We start from the raw sequence: 21,667 nt of genomic DNA, 5'->3' as shown, positions 1-21,667 counted from the left end.
CTAGTTTAAGAACTCTGAATCCTATCAAGTCTTTCTGTCAGTGCAGGAATACATTGGACAGAAAACATCCAAATGGTCACCCAACCCTTGCTTGAGTCCCACCAATGCCAGCCAGCTCCCTACTTGACAAGGCAGCACATTCCTCAGATCAGCTCTCCCTGGGAGACAGTTTGTCTCTACTTTGAACCACGTCTATCGCCCTGCCAGTTCCTCATTTGGTCTTAGTTCTGACCTCTGCCCTAAGAGGAAATAGGTTACTTTCTCCTCCACAAGGCAAGCTATCAGACATCCAAACATTACTATCCTTTGTCCTCACTTTTCTAATGAAGAATGCAATTCCCATGCATTCCCCCCATACACCTTATAAATAAACTAACTAACTAAGGATGTTTGGAAGGGATTAAAAATCAAAAATACATTTTGGTTGCCTTTTCACAAAGTCTGAACTGACAATAGTTCATGCCAAGAAACCAGGACATGGGTGACAAAGAGAATCTGTCATTTGCATTTTCATGCCAGAAACCTACCTTCACTTCATTTAATTAAATTCATATTTGCTGAGCAATGATATGGCACAAGTGATTATGGACGGTATTAAAGGGAGAAGATACTCACCTCCCTGAAATATGATCTAGCCTTTTGGGAAATTATCAAATTTGAACAAAGGGAGACAAATCAGCAATGATTATATACACGCACAGTGAATGTTATTATGTTAAAAGAGAAAAGGAATAGGAAAAGGGTAATTTGAATTTATTTATTTTGAAAATTGTGTATTTTTATTAAACCACAGTGAGTTTTACAGTTAACCGGGAAATTGCTTCAAATTATATATGTAGCAAATTACTTCCAACCGCAAAAACTCATTATAAAGTACATTGCTATCCCATGCATTACTTATTCTTCAGATAAAATCATGGGCCCTGAATACACAATGATGACATAATACATTTGGAGACTCCCGGCAACATGGCAGACCAAGCACATGTAGGAAGATGGCCTGTTGCCACAAACATATAGAAATGCTGGATAGAAGATGATTAAAAAATAGCATTTAGATATATAGCCTGGCTTGAATGAAAAAGAAAAGAATCCCCACAGGACAGAAGCAAACCTGGAATGGTAAGTGGAAGCTGATAGTTGGTATCACTCTTACATGGAGTAGAGGATGAGGTTTTAATGTCTTCCCAGGCACAGGAGGCATGGAACTCAAGCCTCAACAAAGCCAGATTTGTTTCTGTTTGGAAAAAAATCCCCAGGACCTGAAAAAAGTCTCCAGCTGCTGGGGGAGGAGGGTCTGGACAGTGACACTGTGTGCTGGGTAAATGCTGGGAAGAGGCGTGCTGTCTCCCAGACCGGACCTGGGTCTTTGCCAATGATGAGACACTGTCCTGATACGCGAGACACTGTCCTGATAAGCGAAACACTGAAATCAGCGTGGCTACTCTCAGCCCTGAAACAGTTCTGAGCAGAAAAAAGGCCATGTTGCCGTGATAGCCTTAAAAGACGTCGGGCAGACGGACTGGGGCGAGGGTAGCCATCAGCACAAAACAGTCTGAGGATGCTGGCAAACAGTGGGCTTGTGTGCAGAGCAAAGATATGCAGAGTCAGGAACAGAAAAGTCGTAAAGGCAACACTCAGATAAACCAGCATCTCCCATATCTCTGAGGCCCATACGGCCAGCCTGGTGGTACTTACGCGGTCTCGCTTTCAGAATCCACAAACCCCATTTTTTCTGAGCCGACTGGAAGAGGCAGCAAAGTTTTCCCCTTCGCTTGCTCGAGGAGAACCAAGAGGTCACATTGGAGGCTGTGGGCGTGTCGCTGGACATCTTGACAAACCACGTGGGGCCAGTCTAGGTGATTCTTCTCATTGGCCAGGATGGGGATGACAACCTGGGACAGACGTGCACAGAAAAGAAAGGCAGGCAACTTCTGAAACCCTAAAGACTATTCTGAGAGAGGTCGAGAGGGCTATATACAACCTTTTGCAGGTCCCTGCTCTGTAAGACCTAACTATTAATAACCAACATTATGTACTGCCTTGGCATCTGGTAAAATCGGGAGGGCCTCGAACAGCCTATCCACAAGTCTCCCTGCCCACTCTGCTCCTGCCCCTAAGGCCCCTAGTCCAGCAGCCCTGCTTACCAAGGGGACCAGGCACGGCCGCCGCCCATCCCTGAGGAGTGGGCTTCAGTTCCAGACAGTGGAATATTCACGCAAGTCGAGCCCATCCTCCCACAGGAACCAGTGGGCACCACACCCTCTCGATAGTACAAAGCTTGCCTCCCACAGCCCCTGTTCATTTGCTCTGTTCCCACGTGCAACCCCCCATGTGGCCCTGCCTGGCACAGCATCTCCCTCCTCTGGACTGTATCTGTGCTAATAACCTGCGGGCAGTCTCATCTGTCCAGTGTTACGTGTATGGCCATCCCCCGAACCCTAGGGCAGGAATCCCTTCCTCATCAACGGGTGAAACTGTCACAAAGGCCAAGAGGCAAAAACAGGACAGATGCAGGTAAGCACGACCCTCTGTCTACAGGTGGTCCGAGAGGGCATTTTAAAGAAGCAAGCCAAGTTGAGGATCTTGAATCTGTCTGTAGGGTGAACCTGATTGGTTTTGGCCACTGAACATAGTCTCTCTTCTCTTAGTATTCATCTCCAGATCCAGAGGCAGACATGTGAACAAATCTGAGCCAGTAACAGTCAGGCCAAAGTCTTTTATCTGGACATTTTGAGGAAGAGAAGCTTTCTCTTTCTACGAGTCTGGAACAGTTGGTGGCCAACTTGCTACCATATGGAGCCTTCGAATACGGTCAATATGGGGAAGAGAGAGTTTACAGATGGAGGAAAAACCAAGTCCTATGACATCATTTGAGCTCCTGCATCAGGCTGCTCTTGAACTTTCTGAGCTGATTTAAATTGAGGTTTCTACCATTAGCAACTTAAAAAGTTGTAATTCATGCAACTCACTAGGAACCTCTGCCTGTCAAAAGTTCACAACTAATAGAAAGGGAATACTAGAAAGAAAAACAGATGATCAGGAAATGTGATAAGGAGCTGCCTAGCAAAGAGTGAAAAGAAAACATGGACTTAAATGGTGAAAAGAAAACACGGACTTAACATATACGACCAATGAGTCCACGTGGCCATGAGATAGAAGGCCTGGACCCAGCATATGAAGCCAAGAGAATGATCCTTGCCTGGTCTATCTGGAAGCAATCACTGAACTGAGAACTTACAACAGCAGGTGAACAGAGGGTGCCGAGAGATAAAATGTCACAAATTGAGCTCTACTCACATTCATGTTAAGAAAGGACCCCTTGGACCCATGGCAGGAGGCCTAACAGGGCAGAGGGGATGAACAAGAATTTTTCTAGGATCTAAAAGGCAGGGACTGTATCTTATACCCACAGTCCTCCCTAGGGTCTGGCATACAGGAAGCACTCAATAGAGGTTCAGAGAATAACTGAAATATATGCTGTCTGAAGAAAAAGTGGTAGGTGGGCTTGGGTGCATTTTGGAGGGCTCTCAGTGAGAGAAAAATAGTGAATATGAACTTTCTAGGAAATCAATATTCTCAATGAATATTTATCAAGAGTTTACCACATGCTAGCACTGTTCTAGGTGCTTGGAAGGTACATCAGTGAACAAAACAGATGAAGATTCCTGACTTCATGAAGTTTATATTCTAGGGAAGAGACAGTCAATAAACCATAAGTTCTGTGAAAAAAAATGAAACAGGTGGGCTGGAAGTGATGTAATCGTAAATAGAGTGACTGGTGCAGATCTCATGGAAAAGGTAACATTTGAACAAAGACTGGGGAGGATAGGGAGAACATTGTGCAGACCCTTGGGGGAAGTATACTGAGGGTAGAAGGAACAGCCAGTGCAAAGGCCCTGAGGTGGGAGCATGCCTACTGTGATCAAGGAGCAGTGTGGAGGTCAGTGAAACTGGGACAGGATTCGCAAGAAGAGTAGGGGTGAGTAAAAGGGGTCAGATCACATGCAGTCCTGCCTGTGGGATTTTGATTTTTACTCTGAGGAATGTAAATCATTGAAGGGTTTTGAGCAAAGGACCAACATGGTCTGACATCTTTTTTAATAGGATCGCTCCAGCTACTGTGTTGAGAATAGACTCTCGGGGGCAAAAGTGGAAAAAGAGATTGGCTAGCAAGTTATTGCTATAATACAGAAGAGAGTGGCTTGGCACAGGGCAGAGTAGAGGAGATAGTAAGAAATGGTCCAATTCTACATAAATCTTGAAGGCTCAGCCAAAATGATTTCTTAATGGATTAGTCGTGTGAGTAAAAAGGAGTCAGGATGATTCCAAGGTTTGGGACTTGAGCAACAGGAAGAAGGGAACCGCCATAGCTGATGTGGGGAAGAATAACGGTGGAGTTAAGTTCTTGCGGGAAGAATTGGGAGTTGGTTTTTAGACATGTTAGAATTTGATAAATCTACTGAACTTCTAAGTGGGGACACCGAATAGGCAGCCGGATTTGGTAGTTGGGAGCTCAGAGAAGAACAGTCTGGAGATAACAAATCTGGTAGATGTAGATGAGATGATTCATAAAATTCTGAAAGGGAAGAGTGCCCCCCAAGGAACTGAGTACATACAGAGAAGATGCCCAAGGGCTCTCCAATGTTAGCAAGTTAGCAAGAAGCGGGGGTGGTACCAACGGGGGAAACAGAAGAAATGGCGATGGTGAGAGGAGGAAACCAGAAGACTGGTGACCTGAAAGCCAAGGGAAGAAAGCGTTTCCAGGAGGACAGGGTCATCATGAGCTGTGCCAAAGGCTGCTCACAGGTCAGGCAGGAAAAAGACTGAAACATGGCCATGTGATTCAGCCAAGTAGAGGTCACTGGTGACGTTGACAACTCTTTCTTCTCCACGCAATGAGGGGGTAAGAGCCTGACGAGTGAGGAAAAGGATAGGACACAGCAAGACTAGACACGCAGTCTAGACATTTTTGCTCAGCTTCACGAGGGCGGGTACACAGTAGGCAGGGAGTTAGAGTTCACCAGATTTATGGTTTTGCCAAAGACGTACGACAAAGACAGAGGCCGTGATGATAATGATGGAGCACTTGAGCTGGGTAAGGGGGGAAGGATGTGGGTGTGGAGGATGGACAGAGGACAGGCGGCAGGATCAACGGGCTGCAGGTCCTAGCAGGGTCACAGGCTTGTGGCAGGGGGCTGCTGGGGAGAGTGAGCCGGAAAGGCAGGAGTAGGGTCAGAGGAAGAGGTGCCTGGAATTGGATCGCTAGGGCGTGGTGTGGTAATGCAAGGACTGGGAACGGCATGGGAAGGGGTGGTTAAGACAGGAAGGGCGACAAGGTCAGCGGAGGAGGAAGGTTCAAGGGGCCCAGAGGCCGGGTTAATGAAGGATCACTTACGTGTCTATTGAAAGAGCCACGTGTTAAGACGGGAGCAACGCTGGGGGAGAGTCACAGTGAGCCGGAGCCCAATCGTGGTGAAATGAGGGCAGTGCTATCAATGTATGACACAGCAACGGGGGGAGACGGTGGCTTTGTCTAAAGGCATCAGATTCAAACCAGACTGTTTTCTACTTGAATCGAGAAGGAGCAAAGAGGAGCAGGGATGCCTGTCCCACCTCGGAGGTAGAAAGGCTGAGTCTCTGGGGAGAGATGAGTTTAGATTAGAGTAAAGTGACAAGGGTGGGTGACAGGAAGTGAGGAAGCTTTTAAGGGGTATGCAGAGTCACAGTAATTCTTGTCCTTTAGGGAAAACCTACAACTAATGTTAACAGAGAACCAACCTGACTCCACGTTGTACCTATTCCTTTAGCTCTAACCGTTGTGCTTTGTTTCCTGTCTTAATCACGCTGGCTCTGCATCTTTGTAAAAGGACGTTGCCTAGAACCTGAAACACACATGACAGCCTATTCCCAAGGTTCTGCCTCCCAGGCTTGACCTTTAAAGGTGTCAACAAAAAGTTGCAGAACAGAGAATAACAATTGTCCTGTTGGAGGTTTACACTGTGACCAGACCTTTGTGAACAGCTGCAAGAACAAAGGATTCAAGCGCCAACAAGTTTGTAATACCAGCCGCACCTCCTCCCCCCTTTAGTACAAAAGAAGCTTGAATTCTGCCGCAGGGAAGATGGTTCTACCAGCCCACCGTCTTCTTGGGCTGCTGGCTTTCCGATCAAAGCCACTATTCTTTGCCCCAACACCTCCTCGCTCGATTTATCAGCCTGCCGTGCGACGAGCACTACAGGCTTGGACTCAATGATGCTAACACACTCTATTCCAAGCGTCCTGGTCAGTTATTTTAAATTTCACGACAAGCCTGCAAGGTGCTTCGATCCTGACAGAGGTGAGCTAGCGTGCTCCCACCATCCCCACCGAACGCGACAGAACCAGCACTGGAACCCGGGTCCCCCAGACTCCAAATCCCATGCTCCTCTCACGGGGAAAAGGACCCACACTTTTACCGGAAACAGACCTACAGCCTCCCTTTTTCTGCCCTCAACAACCCATCCACCTACGCCCACCGCTGCACTTGCTTAAGGGAAACTAAAGCAGAGGCTGCGGAAACGGCAAGGAAGGAAAACCGCAGTACCTGAGGGAACCGGAATGCGCCAAGATGGCGACAGGGCGGCCACACGCAGAAGCGTCGCGACGCTCGAGGAAAGGCGCTCCCGACGCACGCACGGAGGCTCTGCGCATGCCCGCTCCTCCTGCCCCGCCCCACCCCGCCCCGCCCTTGCTGTTCACCCGGCTCTGTATAAGGCACCCGTCTCCTCACCTGGGGAGAAGGTGGCGTTTTCAGAGCAGGAGCGTACCCCTTCTCCGTTCCTTGATTAAAGAATAAAGTTTCTGGGGCTTTCCTGGTGGCGCAGTGGTTGAGAATCTGCCTGCTAATGCAAGGAACACGGGTTCGAGCCCTGGTCTGGGAGGATCCCACGTGCCGCGGAGCAACTAGGCCCGTGAGCCACAACTACTGAGCCTGCGCGTCTGGAGCCTGTGCTCCGCAACAAGAGAGGCCGCGATAGTGAAGAGGCCCGCGCACCGCGATGAAGAGTGACCCCGCTTGCCGCAACTGGAGAAAGCCGTCGCACAGAAACGAAGATCCAACACAGCCAAAAATTTTAAAAATATATAAAAATAAATAAATAAGACCCGGCACAACCAAATAAACAAATTTAAAAAAATAATAAAGTTTCAGCTCTGCTGGACCTGGTTTCCTTCATTTGGCACCAGCTGGCACTGGGCAACGGAAGGACCCAGTTGGGGGCCCACCCGACTGGACACCTGATTAGAAAGGGTGGGTGACACTCCCTCTCCAAAACCCCAAACTTCAAAACAGCATCGAAGTTCCAGAGCTCTAGGAAAAGGAACCTGGCAGGCAGCACTGAATGAAGGGACTGGGAGGAGGAAGAAAGGGAGCAGGAGGGCTGGTTTCTGAATTCTGTCAATTCTCCCTCAGAAACATTTCCTGGGTGCATTTGCTTTTTACCTTGTGTTAGCCTAATGGGACAGAAAAGTTAAAATTTATAGCTTCATTCCTTCGTTAATATCACCCCACCCCACCCCTGCCAACAAAGAATACTTTTCTCATCCAGGTGGGATATTTTGGCTTTAGTGCCGCTTTATGAGGAGGTGTTAGGACCAGGGGAGCACGCAGCCAGGGGCTGATCCATGAGTGGGAGGGGAGCAGGGCCCTGAAGTGGCTCTGGATCAGCTTCAGGGTGTGTGAAAAAAGCGGATGGGACGGCAGTGGTTGCATGGCCCAAGAATTGCTGTTAGAGGTTTTGAGAAACGCAAGTAAAGGCCTCGAGGTATTTTTAAAATAAATTGTTTTAATTTTACTATTTATTTATTTTTTATTATATATATTTTTTACTTATTATTTTATTATTAGATTTTTAAAACAGATAACACATTTACGTGGTGCAAATCTTTAAAGTACAAAAGCATGACAGTAGAAAGTAAGTCTTCTACCTACCCCTGTACCTCCCTGAGTCGCCCAGTTCCTTGGGCCTGTGGATTACTCTGTAAATGAATGTTTTTCCTCCCTTCCTCCTTTCTCTTTTTTAGCAGAAACGGTAGCATACTATACGTACAATTCTAAACCTTTAAAAAAAATTATCTTAAATTGCAGCATTATCCACAATAGCCAAGAGGTGAAAGGAACCTAAATGTCCATCTATGCATGAATGGGATAAAGAAAATGTATATATACATACAATGGGATACTAGTCAGTCTTAAAAAGGAAGGAAATTCTGTCACATGCTACCTTGAGAATGAACCCCTTTGAGGACATTATGCTGAGTGAAGTAAGCCAGTCACAAAAAGACAAATACGTCATGATTCCACTTACATGAGGTACTAAGCAAGAGTGGTCAAATTCATAGACACAGAAAGTAGAATGTGGCTGCCAGCGGCTGAGGGGGGCCAGGTGGGAGTTGTTCAGTGAGTGTAGAGTTTCAACCATGCAGGATGGGGGGGGGGCGGTTCTGGGGATCTGCCACACAATGATGTGCATGAGGTAGACAATGTTGTGCTGTACGCTTGGAAATTGCTGGGAGAGTGAATTTTATGAGGCTTTTTTATGCCACCATAAAAAGAAAATTATCTTAAGAACGGTCCCATTATCAATCATTACTTTTTAATTATAGACGGACCTTAATTCGTTCACCCAGTCCCCTACAGATGAACATTCAGTTTGTTTCCAGCCTCTTTCAATGCACCGATGAAAATTCTTGAACATTTAAGAGTCTGAAATGTTTTAAAATTACTTTCACTCGCTGAACTGCCTTTCCTTGGCCATGACGCCACTCTGAGATGGACCCACTGCCCTCTACGTAGGGGTCCATCTAGGTGTAGCTCCATCTCGGAACCTTTGTTCAGTCTGCTCCCCAGACCTTGAAAGTTACCCTGCTCTCTATTTATTCTAATCCTTCGCCTTGTTCAGGAGCCAGTTCAGCACTGGAGGTGAAGCAGGGCTCTCAGACCACACGCGTATGTCTGTCCTCGGAACCCAACAGCACTTTTTTTTTTCCATATCAATAAACATTGTCTTTATTCTGTAAATTAAAATCTATTCACCTATTTCGCATTTTGTTTATCTTATTTTCTTTTAAAAAAGTTTTTAAAGTTTTTAAAAAATTTTTGTTAAGATATAGTTGATTTACAGTGTGTTAATTTCAGGTGTACAGCAAAGTGATTCAGTTATGTATATAGTCTTTCTTAGATTCTTCTCCATTATAGGTTATTACAAGATATTGAGTAGAGTTCCCTGTGCTACACAGTAGGTCCCTGTTGGTTATCTATTTTATATAGAGTGGGGTGTATCTGTGAATCCCAATCTCCCAATTTATCCCTCCCCCCCTTTCCCCGTTGGTCACCATAAGTTTGTTTTCAAGCACTTCCTCCTATCATCACCGTTCATGAGGGAATTTGATCCAAGCTTGGATTCCTGCAGGGATGGTGTTCAGACAACACACAGCAGTAAAGCCATTCGGTTATTAAAATACTGAAATACTTGCATATCTACTGAGAAACCTAGCTTCCCTGGGTCCCCTAGAGCTCCTCTGTCACCCCAGACCCTTCTCTGGAACTCCCCCTCCCCATAGCTTCCTCATGAAGCAACCGAAGGCTTAACACCTGATGCAGCAGGAAGCCTCCAGGACCCAGGGCTAGCACTGGGGCCAACTTTAGGTAAGGTCTGTCTCCACCTCCGTCACACTAGCTTTGAAGATGCTATATATATATATATGGTGAATTTCACAGGTGGGATCTTGTCTTTATTTCTCTGGTGTTCCCCACGGCACCTGTGACAGGAAACATCACGCAGCAGGGCATCAAGCCTCCAGGAGCACACACACCCAAGTTCCAGGGACGTTCACTCCTATTCCAGAAAGGTCTAAGTGTCCCAAGAATCTCTCCCAGGCACCCCTGCACTCCGGAGGCTTCTGCTGTGGTGCCACCAAAGCGCTCCATAATCCTCATCCGGGGAGACCTTCCTTCCTGCGCTGCAGACCGGCCCCTCCAAACGCCTGCTGGACATTTCCAACTGGATGCCTCAACTTCTTACCTGGGCACAGGGGTGACCTCTGGTTCATGAAGGACACGAAAATCAAAACCAAGCCACCTCTCCTTTTTAACTCTTCTCCAGAAGTAAAGAGCGTGGAGAGAGCCCTTCACCTCCTTCACCTCACTGACCCATAGGAAATGACCCTGGGTCCACCACTCCCGGGCTTTTGCAATGCCAGCTTACAGGGGGGATTCAGAAATGGCGCCTCAAAAAGAGGTCAGGACCCAGGCCCTCTTCAGAATTTAGCCTCGCCTTGACTTTGGCCTGAACGCAGACCAGGAATGAAGCAAGCGGCCCCCCGGCCCATTCCACTTTATTCGTAACTCCTGGAGCTCAGCTCCAGTCTCCTCTCCCATAGCCCCGCCCCGCCGGCCCCGCCTCTTCCTCCCCTCCCCCTCCCAGCCGCAGCCAGCGCGGGGCCACAGACCCACCCTCACCTCGGAGAAGAGCGCGGTCAGATGCTCCAGCGGCGTGGCGGGCAGGTCCCCGCACAGCACTGCTCCGCGGAGGCTGTCGGGCCCTGGCGGCTCGGGCCTGGTGCGCAGGCAAAAAAGCCCCTTAGCACGAGGCGCGCCGGCCTCGGGTCCCGCGTCCAGCCCCGCGCGCACAGCCAGGCCCCCGGGCCCGGGCCGCACCACCAGCAGCGGCCGCGGCCCCTCCGCGGCCCCGCGGCCCAGGAAGGCGTGCAGCAGTTGCCTCGCCTCGGCCGAGCCCGCGCAGCGCTCCCAGGCGCCCGCAGCCGGCCGCAGGCTCCGGGCCACGTAGGCCCCCAGGAGTCGCAGCCGCGGGTCGGCGCCGGGCTCCCAGTCCGCGTTCTCCTCAGCCAGCGCGGGAAGCTCCTCGGCTGTCGGCATCGCGCGCGAACCTGCCTGCAGAGGTTTCCCGGGCGACCGGGACGCGACCAGGATTCCCTCTTCCGCTCACCTCCTATTGGACACTTGACTCCTGTTCCCGCCCACTCCGGTCCAATAAGGTAGGAGAGGCACGGCGGGGTGGTAAGGGGTGGGGTCGCGTCGCTTTTGCTAGGAAACCAGCCGAGGCTCAGGTTTCGCGTCTGAACTCGTGGATTAGAGGTGCTCGTGGGTGACTGTCCGGGCCCATGCCTATGGATGAGGCGCGTGGAGGGGAGATCAAGGATATAAATGCTGCTAAGGAGCGCGCTGGCTAAGGTCACATTAAATTCTTTAGAGGTGTCCAGACACTGACAGTAGTATGGTTCTCCCACCTACTCCCGAAATGTGTCATTCAAAGTTAAAAACAATGTCAAATCACAATATAGATGTAAGGGAAATCAATCAAATTTTTATTTCTTTTCCATGATAACTGAAATATTTTATAACAGTGCTTATGTGGCTACTGAGCGTTTAGAATGTGCTGTGCTACTAGGGAACTGGATTTTTCATTTTCATTTTAATTAATTTAAAATTAAATAGTCACATGTGGCTAGTAGCTGTCATATTAGACAGCTTAGCTTCATAATTTTAATATCAATTATAAGAAAATAAAATAGTTTTACTGGCCTGCTTTGTCCATGCCTTGAGTGTGTGCTTAATCTGAAAAATGGGGGCTAAAGCTATTAGATCACTGATTTCCATGAGTATGGCAGCAATGAGTTCTTAAATGCAGCAAAGCACTATTCAATATGTAGGATGTTCAGAGCCTCCCTATCCTGCCCTTTGTCTGTATCTTGTCTTCAAAAAGGGATAATGTGAAGCACCTTTCCTGACCTCAGAAATTAGCATTTGTCACCTGCTGGGTCCTTCTCCATGCTCAGGATATAAATAGCTTGGCCCTTTGCATGCATGTAAGGTGAGAATGGGACAAGGAAAGGGACAATTCGGGCAGCAGGAGGGCTGCAGTTCTGAAATGAGCTCCTCTCTGCCCTACCACCCTGATTTTAGTCACCAGTCAGAGACTGCAGAGTTTCTGGGTAAAAAGAACATTTAGAATGGGCTTCAAAGGAATATTAACAGAATAAGCACTTATTAAAGGCAGCTTAGCTAATAAGAGCCCCTCAGGAAAAGCCAGTAGCTGGAAGGTAAAATGATTGATTTAATAATAACTGGGGCACAGGAGGTGCTGTGATGAAGAGTGACCACCTTACAACATGAATCTTTATGTTTGTAGAGAGTGTTTTGTCAGTGCTGGATTAAACAGTAGGCAGACCAACTATGAGTAAAAGGACAAAGCCGGGGCACGAAAACAATTTTTAAGATGGATTTGATAGTTGACATTTAAAAAAAGCATCAGGGAAAAATAGAAATGTTGGGGGCTTCTTACACATATCCTAGTTTTGCAGAGTTTTTATTTTGCATATAGGAAGGCATCCTTATCATTTTAGTGCTTGGGGATTCCAGATGTGTCAATCCTACTCATATTTTGTGTATAGAGTGAATTCAGGGCCATTAAGTTCCTGTAAACTCTTCAAATAAAGTTTCTGCCACCCCCACCATGACCTATTTGCCCTTCATCCTCTTTGCCCCTTTGCCCCAACATAGAAACACGGGGGCCTGTGGAGATGACTTGAAAGTGTCTGAGAGTGAAGACTACTGGACACTGGCAATGTCAGCTTTTGCTTTTTTTCTCCAACACCACACCTTAATCTCCATTTTAGAAAGAGATTTGGGGGGCATCTATATGGGACTTATTGAAAACAACTGACGTTGTCTTTCTATTGTGTAATTATGGTATGAAAAATAAAAGTTACAAGTGTATTAGTTATCTGTTGCTGTGTAACAAGTTACCCCAAAAGTTAGCAGCTTAAAATAGCAATGGACATTTATTATCTCACATAGTTTATAGTGGATCAGGAAGATGGGAGCAGTTTAGCTGGTTGGTTCTGTCTCATGATGTCTCATAATGTTTCAGACAAGATGTTATCAGGGGCTACATCATCTGAAAGCTCGACTGGGGTTGGAGGAACCACTTCCAAGGTAGCTCATTAACGTGGCTGGCAAGTCAGTGCTGACTGTCAGCAGGAGGCTTCAGTTTCTCAGCACGTGGAGCTCTCCATTGGGTGCTTGAATGTCTTCATAACACCCTGGCTGCCTTCCCCTAGACCAGGTGATCTGAGAGCAAGACAAGCCCCAATGTCTCTTATGACCTAGCCTTGGAGGTCACACTGTCATTTCTGCAAAAATCCCATTAGTTACAGTCGTTCACCTTATTCATTGTGAAAGAGAACTACACCAGGATGTGAATGCCAGGGAAGAAGAATCCTTGGGGGCTCTCTGAGAGTCTGGCTACTGCAAAAGGTGTTAAGGAAGATATTAAATTTGTGTAATTGTTCAGATGAAATAATTGCCATTTTTTAAATTAGGAACTTGAACTTGCTTCCATGAGCATTGCACTTTGTATATCAGATTTTTTGCTTGAAATGACTAGGCATAATTCCTGTTCAACACTTTTAAATTATGATCTCTTTAAATTCTGGATAGTCATCATTGACAAGATGTGTTCACACAAGCAAGTAGTGCAAAATTTAAAGCCTTTTACAATTATTCAAAAGTGAACAGTTGACATTATATTTACAGAATCTTAACAGCTCTTCTTTTCTTCCTTGACAAATGGTATGTTGAGATTTCTTGTGATGCTGCTAATGGATATTGAATCTAAATCAACCTTTCTGTATCAAATATTTGAAAATAATGATGAACTTTTAATTCAAAGAACATTCATGCATTGTTAGAATGGTCTCCTCTCAGCCACCTTGAATGCCCTAAGTGAAGATGTCAGACACTCATGGGCAGATATACTGGATACATGTGTAGAAGGAGAGTCCAGGCTACTTGGGGCTCCATCCCAGAGATACATGTAAGAATATTGATTGTTACATTGTGCATAATAGCAAAATTATGGGAAACAAACCAAGTGTTCATCCGTGATAGGATGGATAAATAAATTACGGTATATACTATTCATAGAATACAATACTATACAGCAGTGAAAATGAAAGGACTATAGTTGCATGCATCAACAGGATGAATCTCAAAAGCATAATGTTGTACAAAAAAGGCAAGTTACAGATGAGTACATTAGAGTACATTTAGTAGAAGTTGCAAACCAAATGAAACAAAGAATATTTTTTTCAGGCAGATATACATATGTAGTCATCTAGAGAAGAGTAAGTGGGTGATTATCACGAAATTCAGATTTTGATCCCTTCTTGTTGGGGACAAAGAGGCATGGGATGGTGAGGGGCACACGGGAGCCCCTGGTAATGTTTTATTTCTTAACCTGGCTTATGCATTTTCATTTTATCATTCCTCTTGAAGTGTACATATATATTCTGTACTTCTTTGTATGTATGATATACTTCACAATTATAAAAAAAAAAAGGATGTGTCATTTCTTATACTCTTGAGCGTTGTGGGGAGTTCATTTCAGTTACTGGGAATAAATGCTAATAATTCATTAGATTTCTAAAATTACACATCAAATATCTTTAAAATGGTGATTGACCAATTTTACAAATTTTATATTAGGTCTGTTACTGGTAACTTCTTTCTTATCAGCCCTATCTTACTTTACTTCTTGGCTCTGTTCAACCCAGGAGATTCCAGATTCACTAGTCTCTTAGCTTCCATGACAAGCGTCCTCCTCTCGGGCACTTCCTCTCATTCTCCGACTACTCCCTTTTTGCCCATCCTTTCCACATAAGTGTTGCTTGGGCATCTCTCAGAGCTTCTGGTCCTCTCACTTTAAAATCTCTCCTTGGATGAACTCACCCATCCAAGGCAGCAATTCTTTCCTTTATACTAATGGCCCTCAAACCCATATCTCCAGCCCAGAGCTAGGGAGATATAACATTTTAGGATAATACCTGTGTTCTTCTCAAAGGTCTGTAAAAACTGTTCCACTGTTTTCTGAAATGCGGTGTTGGAGAGAAGTGTGAAGCGAGCTTGATTTTTGTTCCTTTATAGGTAACATTTTGAAACCACATGATTGTTTAAGGAATTTTTTTCTCCCTTTTTATTTTTGTGATTTAAAAAAATGTTTTAGGATATAGGTAACGTCCCATTAAATTGATTTTTGCTTGAAATTATGAGAGCCCATTTGGTTCTCATAATGACGTGTTTCTTCACAGCAGGACAGATTGTTCTATGGAATCTTTGACTGTTACTTATTTTCCATTTGCACACTCTGGTCTGGTTTTCTGGTAATGTAAACCGACTGAGTGTGCTAACAATTACAAGTAGGGGATGCACTTTGAAATACTAATTGAGGTTTTCCATTCCTATATGTTTGGATGTTGCCCTGTGGCTCTTTACTTGGTGGGTTATTGACATGTAATGCCTTGGGAGTGTGGCTACAGCCTGAAACAGTCCATTGAATTTCTCAATAGTTTTTAAATACAGACCAGAGATAATAGCGGTGAAAACCAAGCTATTTCTTTTCTTTTCTTGTAAGGGCCAAGCACTTAAGAGGGAGGAAAGGTTTATGTTGTGTTGCTTGTTTGGTTTAATTCCAAGAGCTTGGCTTTGAATATACAGGGCAGAGTCTGGAGGATGAAGAGGTTAGAATGTAATTGCTAAGCTGTAGATGGATCAGAGGGCTTGGCGATCTGATAAGCAGATTTCCTTAAAAGTAAGAATAAGAACTCTTTCTAGGATGGGGAAGAGGAGGTTGGGGAGGCAAAGTAGAGGACCACTTGGCTATGACTGTAGAATTCTTGACCCTTTTAGGAGAGTTCAGGGTAGGGGATGACGTGACAGCTACTACAGACATACTTGGGTGTCCAGGAGAAGGGACACTTGAGCCTGGCTCCCCAGGGAAGACATGGGAAACTGCACACACATGGAGAAGCCCTTATCCAACCTGGTGCCTGGAGTTAGAGCAGCAGTGGATGAGGGCAGGATTGAAGGAGAGTAGCTAGAGGGCAGCCTTTCAATGCTGCCTTGACCTAGCAGGTTCAGGGATAGGAACTGACTGTTTCCATGATCCTTGTAGAATGGTTGGGAGGAGGAGAACAGAAATGCTTAGAGGGCCAGTTGTGAGGTCAGGCTGAGGAAGAAAACAGAATAGGTACCTGTATTGCCTAAAGGCCTTGGTGGATGACAGTGTATGGTACAAAGGACAGACGTCCACCCTCTCCTGATGACTGGAAGATATATAGGCCCTCAGGAACTTCCAACCCTCTGGAGAAGAGTAAAAGGAAAGAAACCTGAAGACTACACAGACATCAGAAGTGACTGAGTTACCTAGAAATGGCAAAATGCTGTTTTCTTCTGCTGCCTGGATATAGGGGTAGATCAGTTCATGGCAACGTGTAAGAAGCCATAGCACTCATGTGTCAGAACCTGCAAAGCAGGAGCCCATGGAGAGATCTCCAAAAGCATATGTCTGCAGAACCACAAAAAGGAGGTCAGCAAAGGCACCAAGCCTGGCAACCATGTCCTCCAGGATAAATAAGATTGCCGGACAAAACACAGGATGCTGGTTAAATTTGAATTTCAGATAAATAATGAATAAGCTTTTAGTATCAGTATGTCCCAAATGGTGCATATAAGGCTGCATGGGGAAATAAGACATACTTACACCCCAAAATTATTTATCTGAAATTCACCTGGGTATCTTGTATTTTTATTTGTGAAATCTGGCAGCTGTACCCAAGTGTAACGGCATCCCTCTCACCCCCCCCTCTTCCAGATCTCATGTGAATTCCATTCCAAGGCAAACTCTAAGAAAGAAACATGCAGTGAAGGAGATTTTGACAAATGTAGTTTCCTGCCTTGTAAAGGACAGTGGTGCCAGATGGATAACAAACAATTTGGAATAAGATATCATGAGGCCATTTTAGCTTTTAGATTTAGAAAAACAACAGCTCCCCCAGCAGAAAGGTGATTTAACGGACATCGGTTTTGTTTATCTATTTGTTTGTGTTTTCCGCCCCCCGGCATCCGTTCACCCTTCTTCTGGTTCACCACTTTTTCTTTGGGGAACTACCCCCACCCCCTGAACCACCTTCTACCCTCCTACCCACCCCCCCACCCCCAGCCCAGGTACTTCGAGTAGGGCTCTGTTCCCAGCTCTCGGGCTGAAGCGTGTGACTTGGCCTAAGCTAATCGGATTGTTCCATTCCCCATCAGCAGTCAACGATCTGATGATGGACATGTGATCCCATCAGAACAGCAGAGTCAGACCCAAGGCTTTGGTTTGACTGTTGGGGTAATTAATGCTATTCTAGTTTCTCTTGGACTTGAACCTAGGAGGATGTAGGGCAGGGCTAATGGGGCCACCTTGGCACCATGAGGAGAAGGGTCATCTGAAAATGGAGCAAGAAATGGAGAAGAGAAAGCAGTTGCTGATGACACTGCTTGAGCTGCAGCCCCTACACTGGGCTCTTCATTGATGTGAGCAAAGACATGCTCTCCCCAGGCAGCCAGTTTGAGTTGTGCTTTCTCTCCCTCTTACATATGAGTCACAACTGATGCAACTGGCAGGGAAAGAAACATTTCTTCGAGATGAAGATGTAAACTGGTAACAGGGAAGGAATCCATCAGGGAGACACTTGAGGAGAGAAAACACGAAAGGGATTCTTCCTGGAACAATTCCTATAGGACACGAGAGGGGTGACCCTTCAATCGCTTTGTTTGTTATATAAAGACTCCAGATCACAGACTCAGCCCTTGCTTTTCACCCTGCTTTTGAATCAAGGCTGCGAACCAGAAATTAACATGGGCACATTTCCCTGTGTTTATTCACTATTCAATATTTAATTCCCAGAAGGGTGAAAGAAATACTTAATTAAACATGCTAAACAATAACCAGCCTCACTTGCTTTTCACATGGACTTGTCTTACAAAAATACGCCGGAAGAGTCGATGAGGCTATTTTTAAAAAAAACGAATTCCGCACACCACTTAATTATAATAACCTATAGAGCGTAACTGTACATTTTCCACCCCAGGAAACGGGTGGGCAGAACAAGGAAAGCTGCAGAAACACACCTTCTCAGCTCTTTTCTTTTTTTGTGATTGCAGGAATTCTTGGGGCTTGGCATTCACTTTAGTTCTCGGATATGGTCCTCTTGATTTCAGAGGAAATCATACATCTAAGAGGCCTGGGGTGCTGACCCTTCTGGTGGGATGGGATTACAAAAATTTCTAAATATATATTCAGTCGTGACTGCATGATGGGATGAAGTAGGACATGTATTATCAAACATCTGGAAAATTCTGTTCACCACTGAGCTGGTCATGTAGGTGGGTGTAGGATGAGGAGGGGGCTGGGAAAGAGTTGGGATTCCAAGATGAAGTCTGTACTTCATGGTACCTGGAATTAAGGAGAAGAGAAAAGATCCTTGATTCTTTATCTCACTGTTATTTGCTCTCATATGCAAAGATAACTATCCTGATTTTTCTCGTTTGCCTCCAGGGAAGAGGAGGATCTCAGTTCTTTTCTACTCTCTTACTCTGGGTGACAACCCTCCTCCTAACAGGAGATGCAGAGCCAGATGGGCCAAGTTACTTCTAGGGTATAACAGACAGAGTCCACCAAGAGGACCTTTCCAAGGGGTTAGAAATGAGTGTGCCTGGGAAATATGGAAACAAGCACCCTGGCAAATATGAAAGCAGGAAGATTTTGTCTCTTTTAAGGGGAACAAGGTTCATCATGTGAAACCTCACAGGGTGGCAACAAATTCGAGCATTCTGAATTGAAGATGCTTCTTTATTTGGGCCAGATTGTTTTCTGGTACATATTGTGCAGCCCTATCTGAGGAGCTTATTTGGAGTTAGAGCTAAGCTGAATGTCTGTAGAGAAACAGAAGGGAGGATGATGGTTGGCCTGGTGGGTAAACCTAATCTTCACTGTGTGGGCTTGACCTGTTTCATCAGATTCTGAAAGCAAAATCGAAGAGACAATCACAATAGTTGTGAGGGGTGAACTGCTCTCACCTCACTGGTCCTCATGGGGGTCAGAAGCGATCTGGCAGGCCAGGTAAGGCAGCCCACGAGGGTGTAGACAGAACCCATGGGGATTCTCTCACACTGGATTGCTCTCCTCCCAAGGAAAGGACACCAGTGCCCACGTCAGGACCAAAGGCTTGAGTTGAGTTCTGAAGTTAACAGGAAGACAGGAGAATATCTGGTCTCCGAGGGAATGGACCCTCACAGAAACTTCCTAGACTAACTCTCATCCTCTATGCCCATCCTAAATCCAAAGAGGAGGACCTTTGGTCTGGACTGACCAAATTCCCTTTTGGCCCCGGTCCAAAGTGAACCCCAGGGTCTCCCTTTCTTCACACATCCAGAGAAATCGCAAGGGCAGGGATTTCTCCCAGGGGAGAGGGGCCAAGCAACTCAGTTTCACCTTGGCTGTCTACACAGCACTCTCCTATCTTCCCTCCACCCCCAATGCCCAACCTACACACTTGTGAGTCATGGTCACTCACTGGGTTAGATAAACAAGAAGAGGCTGGAGCTGTTCTTTTCTAAAAGAATGAGAGGCCATCTTTATCCTCCATTTGGCCTGAAGTCCTTTGAGATCTTTCTCCCCAGTGGTTACTGTAAACTGACCGGGGGCATACCTTCAAATGGAGTCACCTAGGTCTCGTAAGACCTGGGCATTCTCATTAAACCAACTCTGCCCTAGACTTAAGAAGAATCTCCCCCTCTTTCTTATTCTGCCTCTAACTCTTAACTCGAGAAAACGGAGTCTTCCGTGAGTTCCAGCTGAGTCCACTAAAATTCTCCATGGCCCTAGACAATCATAAATGCTTCTTTGCTCTCCTCTTGTTGCATGTATTTCTCTCTGAGATTTTGTGGTAAGAAGTAACAGTTGGAGGGAGAGATTTAGATGCTTGGGATTTGGTATTTCATCTTCCTCTTTCTGCTGAATTTTGACATGATTTCAATTTACTGCTACACTGACTTTCTCTTGGTGATACAGCTTCCCAGGGCTCTCAGAGCTACACGGTGAGAACAAAGACCAGTCCAGCTCAGAATCTTTGGAAGCTTTACTGGCCTGTGAGAAGGGCATCATGGAAATAAGCAAAGTTATATTTCAAGGCCAGCTCTAGGAAGTAAACTTTGTCAGTAAACTTTGTTTATATAGATTGCTCTCTGCTCATAGTGTTCAATAACCCCTTATGTAGCCCACACCTTTTACTATAAAAACCTACATCCCCTGATCTACCAGGAAGAGGGATTACATCCCCAATTTTCAGTTTCCAAGGGAGATGTTTATATCCAGGAGTTCGTGTCCATGATCCTGTGGGTTCTTAAAATGCCCTGGTTCAAGGCATTACTTGCTTATTGGTGCCAAGACTATTTGTCAGAATTCAGGTTCCATCCCTAATACTCAGTATCAGTGGTTAAGAGCTGCTATGGATGTATGAGAGTAAGGAACCCCAGCTCTGACTATTTGACTTGGAGCTTCTGTATTTTTAGTTGACCAACCAAACTGTGGTTCACAGACATGTTGTGTTTAGCCAGAACTCATTGGCCCAGAGAGTGTTTTCATTTTAAATGAATTGCCATATTTAAAAATCAGTGTATTTTCATCCTTTAACATATTAGAGAATGGCCATTGTTGTGATTGGCTGGAGGTGAGAGGTGTAGTCCCCTTTAGATGGGCTTGTGCTCTCTGATTTCATAATCCTCACTACCTCCTAATGGATCTAACACATCTATATTAGGCTAACATTAAAGATAGCCTAGAAATTGTGTCTTCTCAAAGGCAGTAGTGATTGTCTTAGAAGGGATAAAACAGGGAGTGAGGGGGGACTAGGAAGACCAGAGAGGGTGTGTCCTTTCCAAGGGGAACAGCTGCCACTCACTCTGCCTACCGGGCCCCTGTCGCAACCCCCGATTTACCAATTCCCCAATTACAAGTGGGACTAATGCACTCTGCCTATCGGAGAGCCATCAAAGCACGGTCCAGGGAAAGAAGGAAAAAGGGGGCAAAGGTCACAGCAGATGATGGCTGACTCTGCCCCTTAAGGTGTATGCCCAGTAGAACTCTTCCCATTGGTACTTGAATCTACCACATTTAAGCCAACCCCTGTATGAGTAAAGGGGCACCTTTATAGAGGAGGTTCTGCTGGAGGATGGTAATATTTGCTGCTTTGTTTTCAGGAATGTGCAGCTTCTTTGTTCCAAGTGAGTCCTCTCCAGCCCCACTTCTTTTAAAATTTAAAAGAATAAATTTTATTTTTTCTACTATGAAAGGAATGCATGTTCATTATAGAAAATTGGGAAAACGCATAAAGGTAAAAGGAAATTTAAAAATTACTTAGACTCACTACCACTGTTAATAATTAAGGGTGACTTTCTTCCAGTCATTTTGCTACACACACACACACACACACACACACACACACACACACAGATACACACATAGATACATTTATATGTAAAATGAGCTTATGATATTTATAACATTGCCTATGTGGGCTGTGCTCTGAATATAAAAGTAATATATGCTCATTATAGAAAACTAGAAATTATCAACAATTTAAAGAAATATAGAGAAATAACTCTAAATCAAATAGAGTCCCACCACTTAGTGATAACATAATTGATTTGTTGCTATTATTTACTTACTGTTTTAGCTACACATTTTATACCTACACGATTCTGATTTTTTTAAAGCATAATATA

General features: G+C 45.3%; 1 protein-coding gene across 1 annotated transcript in view; it reads right to left on the bottom strand.

Moving 5' to 3' along the window:
- The window catches only part of DNAH9 (dynein axonemal heavy chain 9), a 310,542-nt gene extending 289,154 nt beyond the window's left edge, over positions 1–21,388 (bottom strand). Inside the window, exons 1-2 of the mRNA XM_082440696.1 lie at positions 10,502–21,388; positions 1,699–1,895 (exon numbers count right to left, since the gene is read on the bottom strand). Coding sequence (XP_082296822.1) covers positions 1,699–1,895; positions 10,502–10,918 — 614 coding nt within the window. The 5' untranslated portion in view covers positions 10,919–21,388. The remainder of the gene's footprint in view (positions 1–1,698; positions 1,896–10,501) is intronic.
- Positions 21,389–21,667: the final 279 nt, after the last annotated feature.

Source organism: Balaenoptera physalus (genome assembly GCF_965194825.1).
Source record: "Balaenoptera physalus genome assembly, chromosome: 20".
In the NCBI taxonomy this organism is placed as follows: domain Eukaryota; kingdom Metazoa; phylum Chordata; class Mammalia; order Artiodactyla; family Balaenopteridae; genus Balaenoptera; species Balaenoptera physalus.
The sequence above is the reverse complement of the archived record's forward strand: the minus strand, read 5'-3'. Positions and strand labels throughout refer to the sequence as shown.